The 8767-nt window shown below is 52.5% G+C and overlaps 2 protein-coding genes across 2 annotated transcripts; both read right to left on the reverse strand.

Annotated features, from left to right (window-relative positions):
• Nucleotides 1-955: 955 nt before the first annotated feature.
• Nucleotides 956-2622, reverse strand: LOC109763697 (nuclear transcription factor Y subunit B-10-like). The gene is made up of 2 exons (XM_040396499.3): nucleotides 2322-2622; nucleotides 956-1789 (listed from the first exon to the last, which is right to left on the reverse strand). The coding sequence occupies exon 2, from the start codon at nucleotides 1749-1751 to the stop codon at nucleotides 1104-1106; it is 648 nt and encodes a 215-aa protein (XP_040252433.1). The 5' UTR covers nucleotides 1752-1789; nucleotides 2322-2622; the 3' UTR covers nucleotides 956-1103.
• A 4451-nt stretch (nucleotides 2623-7073) lies between these two features.
• LOC109763710 (uncharacterized) lies at nucleotides 7074-8407 on the reverse strand. Its single transcript, XM_040397247.3, has one exon. It carries the CDS (start codon nucleotides 8177-8179, stop codon nucleotides 7286-7288), a length of 894 nt encoding a protein of 297 aa, XP_040253181.1. The 5' UTR covers nucleotides 8180-8407; the 3' UTR covers nucleotides 7074-7285.
• Nucleotides 8408-8767: the final 360 nt, after the last annotated feature.

Consider the following 8767-nt stretch of genomic DNA (forward strand, 5'->3'; position numbering starts at 1 on the left):
CACGGCAGAAGAGTTGGACACACGTCGGCGGAAGCTCCGCGCGGCAGGCGGGCGGCTTCGCACGGCCAGAAAAACGGCCGAGCCTCGCGGCCGTCGGGCGGGCGGAGTGGTGCGCCTCCAGTAACTCTGACGGGGGGTCAAGGCTTGGATGAAGCCTACCCCATCGTAGATCTCGCCGGGGAAGGAGTTTAGGCCAACCGCAGCCACCGGAGAAGCTTCAACTCAGCGGCGGCAGAAAGTGAATCGGCGGCTCCAGGCGGCAGGCCAACGAGGCAGGCGGCGGGGGACGGGGTTGGGGGGTGTCACGGCGGGCACGGCGGGCGTAGGGCGGGGGGCGGCGGCGTCGATTTGGTGCGGATTTGGCCGGCGGCGGAGTCGGGCGGGTGGCGGCTGCTCGCGCGAAAGGGAAAGGAACTGGCAGTTGGGCGGTTGGCGGGCGGTCGCGTTTTTATATCTTCTGTAAGTGGAGATACAAATTTGTATCGCGAGGTGTTGTAGTTTACATCTTCAGGAGGCGGGGATGTTTTTTTTTTCATCTACACCATCTGTTGGAGAGGTGTTTTTGGCCCTCGGAGATGCAAAAGTTAGGTATTTTCGTATCTACATCTTCTATTGAAGATGCTCTTATGTTTTTCAAGGGAGGGAGTAGAAGGATTATAATTTTTCACCACTGCGGTTGTTCGCCTCATATGTATGCGCATTGGCACCGCTACACTTTCTTCAACTTTCTCCACGCTACTTAAATAAGGTGTTCTAGAGACGCCGGTGAGGTCCCCCGACTTCTCGTTCTCATCCGTCTTCCACCTCGCCTCGCCGCTTCTTCTTCTTCCCCATCGTCTTGCACAACCGTCTGTGTTGTAAGTTAAGAGTGATGTGTGAACGAACGACCATCCTTATATTTGTGGAACAACAAAACTACATCATGGTGAGCAACGTTAACGGTGAGAGCGCAAGAAAACAAAATCACATGGTGACCAGGAATTAAAAACCACAACCAAACACCAATAGTACAGTACAGCAACAATCATGCCAAGTTTACAATAACCTCTCATTGATATTCCCATCCCATCTATAGCCAGCAGGAAGAGCAGGGGTACGCTAATTCACTCGTCATCACACGCTGGTGGCATGCTAGAGCTGCTTGCCAGCGCATCTCCGGACCACCCGCCACGGACACGCTTCTGTGGAGGTGGCTGACCCAATGCAAAGCCGAACAGCTGTGGTGCTGCTGGTTCCATCTCCCCGGTCGCCGTCGTCACAGTGGCAGCCAACGCCTGACCTTGCACCGTGACACCGTCCGGCCGCGATACACCCAACATAAAGACGGACGGCTGTGGTGCCATCTCCTCCGTTGCCGTCGTCACAGCGGCCGGCGGCAACTGACCTTGCACCGTGATGCCTGCCGGCGGTGGACCCAACGCGGTGTCGGACGGCTGTGGCGCCATCTGCCCCGTCGCAGCCTGCCGCTGCGCGGTGGCTCGCTTGTTGCCGCGTCCAACTCCCACGTAGCCCTTAACCTCGCGGTGCCGGCGGAGGTGCTCAGTGAGGGGCCCGACGTAGTTGCTGTAGCCGAGGGTGTCGAAAGCTTTGATCACGTGGAGGCCAGTCATTTTCTTCTTGCCGTCCTTTCCGCGCTCCGTTTCGGCCTGGACGGTGACCATGTTGATGAACTCCTTGACACACTGGTCCACGAGGGTTGTGGCGTCTGGGTGGATCCTGGCGCGCGGGTCCATCGGCAGGGCGCCTCGCATGATGTTTTCTAGGTGGTTGGGCCAGAACGCCGACTAGCCTGCGTGTGCGTTATACTATGTTACACTACATGTATGACCGGAAACCATATGTATAAGAATACACAAGCCTTCCCTTAAAAAAAGAATACACGAGCCATATAACGAAAAGTATTGTAGATCAAAATCTTAAGGGCGGGTTTGAGAGGGATTAAAGGGGATTGTGAGGGATTAAATTTCCTGTCGGTCAAATTCCTCCCCAATCCACTTCAAACCTCTCCAAGCCCCTTGAGAAAGGGATTAAAGAGCAAGCCCTAAAGGAGATTTTATCTCCAGGATCGTTGTGCAACTTCTTTTAAAAACTTCCATTCATATAACGGAAATTATTGTAGATTAAAATCATAAAAAGAATTCTTTGAAACAAATCAGATCTGAAATTACGCAGGATCCAACAGAGCATGAGCCGATATTTTAAATAACTTGTTCATGGACATTCACGGATTAGTAATATATTTGAACAACACACAATTACAAAATCCAAATACTTCACACAGATGATCTGAAGAAGAATCAACTAATTTTGTCTACTTTTACCTTCTCCTGCCTTGTTGACACGGTCATTGCCTTGCCTTCCTTCCATCGCTTCTCGTCTCACTAGTGTTACTAGATCTATGGTGTCCTTACGATTGTTATACAACATCCATTCCACAATTTATAAGAAAAAGCTAGCATGTGGGTGGCCTGAACGAGGAGCCAGCTGGTGCTATCTGATGCTATCTGGTGCTGGCCTCAACGAGAAACATAAGGACATTAGTAGAAAAAATTAATTGATACTATATAAAGATATGCATGCAATTAATGCTTGCACATCCAAACGTATACGGAGCAAAATGATTGAATTTATATTCTAAAATATGTCTATATACATCTGTATGTAGTCTGTATTGAAATCTCTAAAAGGTCTTATATTTAGAAACGGAGGGAGTAATACAAAAGATATGCAAACAAATTAATGCTTGCACATCCAAACGTATGCAAGCGAACGACAAATCATGTATAAATGTGATTATAGCCGTTGAGTGCTACTAGTACAAATGTCGTAGTTGTTTTTTCTTTCCTCACGCTGTGTATACAGGTCATTTCAAAACTGAAATGGTACATTATACACAAGGTAACAAAGCTATAACATAATGACCACCAAAATAATGACGACCCCAACTTTTACAGATGTGTATTCCTTTCTTTTTTGCCGAAATTTAGATATGTGTATTCAGAAGAAGAAAATCAAATATAGTGTTCAGAATAGCAAAAGTCAATAAAGAAGAGGACCGGCCACTTTTTTTTACATCAACAGGACCGGGCACTATGTTGTGAGCCTAGTGCAAAGATTAGTTCTATTTCCCATTTGTGCCGAGTTGGGGTCCGGTGCACTTTACAACGTTAAACGATATCAAGTTTATTTTGTCGGGCAAAATGTACCTGAGCCCCACCCCGACTGCTCGCCCGACCCGCTCCCGCGGCGGGGGGGGGGGGGGGGGGGCCTGGTCTCCCCTCATGCGAGGTAGGGTCGTCGCGGGGCGGCCCCCTCGTGCGGTGGCGCGGTGTTGGGCCGGGCGCGGCGCCGACAGCCTCTTCGGTGACTCGGGAGGCTTGCAGAGGCGGCTTGGAGGGCTGTTGGGCGACATGGGGGGCGGTGTGCTCTGTGGGCGTTGCTTCTATGGAGGTGATGTGGGGGGCGGCGGGATTTCACCGGCGGATCTGAGCTTCCGTCGGGGTGGCTGGGTGGCGGGCGCGGATGGCCTAGGGCCGGCGCAGCGGCGGGCTATGGCCTAGTGGGGACGCTATGGCCATGGACCTCGGAGGCACGTCGCAGCTGCAGCAGGAAGCGGTGCTGCCGGCCAGATCAGCTAGGATCTCGCCTATAGCCACCGGCGGGTGGAACGGAGTTATCCATCGGGGTTCCGGCATGGATTTGTGCTGCCACGGCGTGGTGGTGGCTCATGGCTGTGGTCTGGGTCGTTTCACGGTGGCGGCTGGACATCTCCGACGTCGGCCTATCGGTGAGGGCATGTATCGGCCTTCGATCCCCCTCCTCGTCATCCAGGCGCTGCCTTAGTCGAAGGGCTGGTCCTCTCCCAGATGTGGTCCATCACTGGTGTCGGGCCCGGTGCTATGGGACTGAACTCGTCTCGCGCCTGGCAGCAGGACTGAACTCATCTCGTGCCCGGTGCAATAGGATGTGTCGATGGAGGCCGGTTGTGGCCGGCCTATTGGGTCTCGGTGCTGGGGGCCGCCGAGGGGTGTGAAAGGTGGGACCTTTTCATTCGTCTCTTTGGTTGGAGTAGCGGCGGGTCTCAGGTGAGGTGGTGTCAAGGTCTTTGATGCCGGGGCGGCGGCCTTGGTGGTGGTAGTGCGGTGCTCATTGGCATAGGCCGTGGCTTGGTGTTGCCTGGTGACCACGGCCATGTAAGCGGCATGATAGCCGGGGTGTGGCGTTCGGTGGCGGTGAGTGTTGACTGGGGTGAAAACCCACTCTATCTTCGGACGGATCATCGGCGGCGAAGCTCATTCCCTTCTTGAAGGCATCGCCGCGGCCTTCATTGCCCGTCGTGTTGCTCCAGGGGAAACTCTGACCCTCGTGTCAGGCGGTGGCGGCACTCCGGTGTCGTTCCCTTCCAGAAGGCATCGCCTTGCAGGCCACTGTTCATCGTATGTGGCTTCATCTCTTTCCGGTGGCTTGTTCACGGATGAGGACTCCAGTAGCTCTTATAGGGCTTGGGGTCATGTTGCTGCCCTCAGTGCCTTTCTATCCTGCCTTTGGTGTGTGTTGTGTTGGTGTGCGTTTGTACCGGGTTATTGATGATCATTGCTTTATATATAAAGCGGGACGAAAGCCTTTTTCGGTAAGTAACAAAGATTACATCCAAGTCCGTAGATCACCTAGCGACGACTACAAGAATTGGAGCGAGCGAAAGGCGCGCCGCTATCATCACCCCTCGCTAATTGGAGTCAGCCAAAACTTGTTGTGGTAGTCACTGGGAAGTCATCATGCTAAAATCCCACAACCCACAGGACCATCGGCACATTCGTGCTACCAGAGAGTGCATAGAGGGTTTGGAGGAGAGGCAGGAAGCGTTGCGGGTGGAGTAGCAAGTGCTCTTTATTCGTCTAGCATCTCGCTATAATATAAGAGTCCATAGACTCTTTTTAGTTTTCTAAGGTTGGTTCAAATTCAATAAGTGTATAGAGATTTTTTTTCATATCAGGTGTTCTTTGTCATAGTTTGATTCCGATCTACTCCTAGTCGATGGTCTTACACCATTGGGATACTTCGGATAAACTAGAGTACACATATGAGAGGCCGGTGCTAAGACCTTTTATCGAGATATCTTCCAGATTCTTAGGCTCCTTGCCCCGGATCTCTCCCCCCCCCCGCCTCCCGGGTGCGAAAGCAGTTGGTTTAGTTGTTTCAGAGCAAAGCAATTCCAACATAAACTGACACTTTTGGATCCTCTAAGCCTTTTTATAGACCCGTAAAAAAACTAGCACTACTAACATAGGCTGAAGAGGTTGCATATGAACAGCAACTGCTGCCGATGAAGAGAATCGTAGATCGGAAGGATCCAACCCGAGGCACACAAATGAAGACAAGATTCAAGCTGGAGACACACCGCCACATGCCTTTCAACTACGATAACCGAGCCGCCGAATGTGAAGTAGGCAAGGAGAACCTTATTCCATCTTCGGGGCCCCGAGTTATCATCACCTCACCTTACTGAGCAGTACACAAACACTAACTGAATGGAAAAGGCATAAAAATGAGAAGGATCCTTCTCGCTGCCAAGGGCAACAGTTCCTCGTGCCTCCTTGGCCTGAAGACCACTGGAGCCTGGTGGACAGGTGGCAACACAAATAGGAGGCAGAGGAACCATAATTGCATACGCCTGAAGTCGCAAAACAAAAAGGAAAGAGCGCAAGTCTACCGATCACGCCGAGCGCAACCATGCTCTTTCCACTGCTCCATGCCAGCCCGGGGCGCGCGCCCCATCAGTGCACCAATGTCAGGCAGTTCCCTTTCCAGCTACACGCGCAACATGTCATCGCAGGCCAAAGGCTTTGAGGTACGTACGTCGCTCCAAGCTCATTCATGACCACTTTGCTAAGCGACACACATACGCACGTACATGTGGCTAGAGATAGATAGATAGATAGATAGATAGATGGAGAGAGAGAGTATGGCTTCTGTTTGAGCGTGAGAGACCGTACGACCCATGAATATGACATCTTCGTGACGTTATAGAACCTTCAATTTGTAACGCAAAATATTGTGTATTGCATTCTGTATCATACTTCATTATTGGATGCAATAACGTCTTATATTATGAGACGGAGGGAATATGTCGTAATTATGCAAGACGGAAACCCTCCGGAGAAAATGCAGTTTTTCACCGGATCATCAATTATGAGTAGCCAAAGTAAGGGAAACCAAATTAAGCGACGATAACTTCAACAGCAAAGAGTACATGAATTACTAGACAACAAGCCTACATTAGGTAAGCAGTACACACACAAACCATGGCCGGGTCGACACCGCAAATTATTACAGCACACACGATGCGGAAACTAACGCGCCCCGCCCATGCGACTAGCCAGATTGGACGGGCTTGTCATGTGATTCTTCTGCTGCTGGCTTTGGCTCCGGCTCCCCCGTGCCTGCATTCGGCACTGGCACGCCGTTGGACGAGCTCTCCTTGTCGGCACAGTCTCCTCTGTTGCTGCTACCTGCGCCGACGCTCCTTCCCGGTACCCGTACCCGTAGTATTGCTGGCCACGGCACACGTTGATGCGTTTTTCCCCTGCGTATGCACGTGTTTGCTGAAAGGGAAGTTGGCGCAAGTCTATATCAATCATGCCGCGCGACGATGCCCTTTCCACCGCTCCACGCCAGCCCGCAGCACGCGCCCCATCAGTACACCAACGCAAGACACTCAGCTATGCATGCGCAGAAGATGTCACCACCGGCCAAAGGCTTCGAAGTACGTATGTCACTCCAAACTCATTCATGACCATTTGCTAACCGACGCACATATGTATGTACATATAGCGACGGAGCGAGAGATAGAGATAGATAGATAGATAGATAGATAGATATATAGATAGATAGAGAGATAGAGAGAGTATTACTTCTGTTTAAGCGTGAGAGATCGTATGACCCGTGAATATGACATGTTCGTGACATCATACAAAGGTCTAATTTGCAACGCAAAATACAATGATGCAGGAGTCTGAAACCCTTTTTTAAAAAAATGCGGTTTTTCACTCGATCATCAATTACGAGTAGCCAAATTAAGAAAAAACCAAATTAAGCGACGATAACTTCAACAACAGAGAGTACATGAATTACTAGAGGACAAGCCCACATTAAGGAGTACATGAATTACTAGAGAACAAACCCATATTAGGTAAGCAGTACGCACACACAAACCATGGCCGGATCGACACGGCAAATTATTTCAGTACATGCAGGACCCAGAAGCTAACGCACGCCGCCCATGCGGCTAGCCAGATTGGACGGGCTTGTCCTGCGATTCTTCTGCTGCTGGCTCTGGCTCTGGCTCCCCCGTACCCTCCCCGGGCGCCGGCACACCGTTGGACGAGCTCTCTTCGTCGCCAATGACGGCTCCTCCGTTGCTGCTACCTGCGCCGTATGCTCCTTCCTCGTACCCGTACCCGTAGTATTGCTGGGCCATGACATGCTCTCCGCCAAACACCTGGTACTGCCCGCCGACGTTGGCCCGCATGGGCGCCATTCCGACGGAGTGCCCGTGCACTGGAGCCCGGGGCCCATAGATGCCCCGCTGCATCTGAACCTGCACCAGAGCCGGGGGAGCGTACACGGGCCGCTGCACCTGATTCTGAACCAGCACCGGAGCCGGGGCAGCATACCCGGGCCGCTGCATCTGATTCTGAACCTGCACCGGAGCCGGGGGCGCGTACATCGGGCGCTGAGCCTGCAGCGGCACGGCGTGGATAACGGGCGGGGCCGCGCGGGGAGGCGCACTTGTCACGGCGCGGCTGTCGCCTGCAGCGGCACCACCTGTCCCCGCCTCGGGGTCGCGCATGCGGTGCAGGAAGACGCTGAGGGGCACGACGTAGTCGTCGAAGCCGAGGCGGTTTAGGGCCCACACGATGTCTTCGGCGTTGACGGTCTTGCGGTGCTGCATGCGGCACCGTTCGTTGGCCTCGCCGGTGACGAAGCTGATGAACTCCGACACGCATTCCTGGATCGCCTCCTTGGCGTCGTCGGAGATCTTGGCGTGGGCAGGGAGCGCGCGGCGCATGATGCGGATCACGTTCGCGATCGGCATCAGCCGGTCCTGCTCCCGCACCACCGGCGTCGCCTGGGTAGGCGCCGGCGCCGCTGGTCCGTTGGGGACGCCGTCGTTCTCCATGGCAAGGGCTAGCCAAGGTGCAATGCAGGTAGTCGCACTTGACTTTAGGGCTGTGCTTCTGATCGAGTTGCTTCAGTGTGTTAAATAGGCGGAGATAGGTATTAGGTGCTGGCTTAGCTGTCCTTTGTGTTACAGATCAAACGACAAGTGTCCATTGAGTGGTTCTGGCAAAGACATGTACTCATGCATGAGGCTATTAATCATAGGAAAACGATAAATCATATGTATAATGTGATTATAACCGTTGGTGATGAGGGCCGTGGTTTTTCTTTTCTTTTCTCATGATCTGTAGACAGGTCATTTTGAAACTGAAATGGCACATTAAGGGCATGGGCTATGGAGGCTATAGCAAATGCTGGTCTCATCCCCTCCACATAGGATTGTACTGGTGACGCAATCGCTCCATGTGATTATCCTTGTTCATCCACTCATGCAACAATCAGGCTTCCCTTCCTTTTCGCGGCCAAGCAGCAGCCCCTTCTGCAGACAACTCTGACATTGTTGAGAAGCCACCGCCTCTTACACCCGAGTCTACATGGCCTGCGGGGCAGCTAGTTGGGGCGATGCATTGTACATGCCCTGAACACA

Source organism: Aegilops tauschii, chromosome 7, assembly GCF_002575655.3.
Source record: "Aegilops tauschii subsp. strangulata cultivar AL8/78 chromosome 7, Aet v6.0, whole genome shotgun sequence".
Classification (NCBI taxonomy): domain Eukaryota; kingdom Viridiplantae; phylum Streptophyta; class Magnoliopsida; order Poales; family Poaceae; genus Aegilops; species Aegilops tauschii.

Excerpts from the sequence above, each read along its gene's own strand:
- LOC109763697 (XM_040396499.3), bottom strand. The coding sequence starts at position 1,751 with ATGCGAGGCGCCCTGCCGATGGACCCGCGCGCCAGGATCCACCCAGAC.
- LOC109763710 (XM_040397247.3), bottom strand. The coding sequence starts at position 8,179 with ATGGAGAACGACGGCGTCCCCAACGGACCAGCGGCGCCGGCGCCTACC.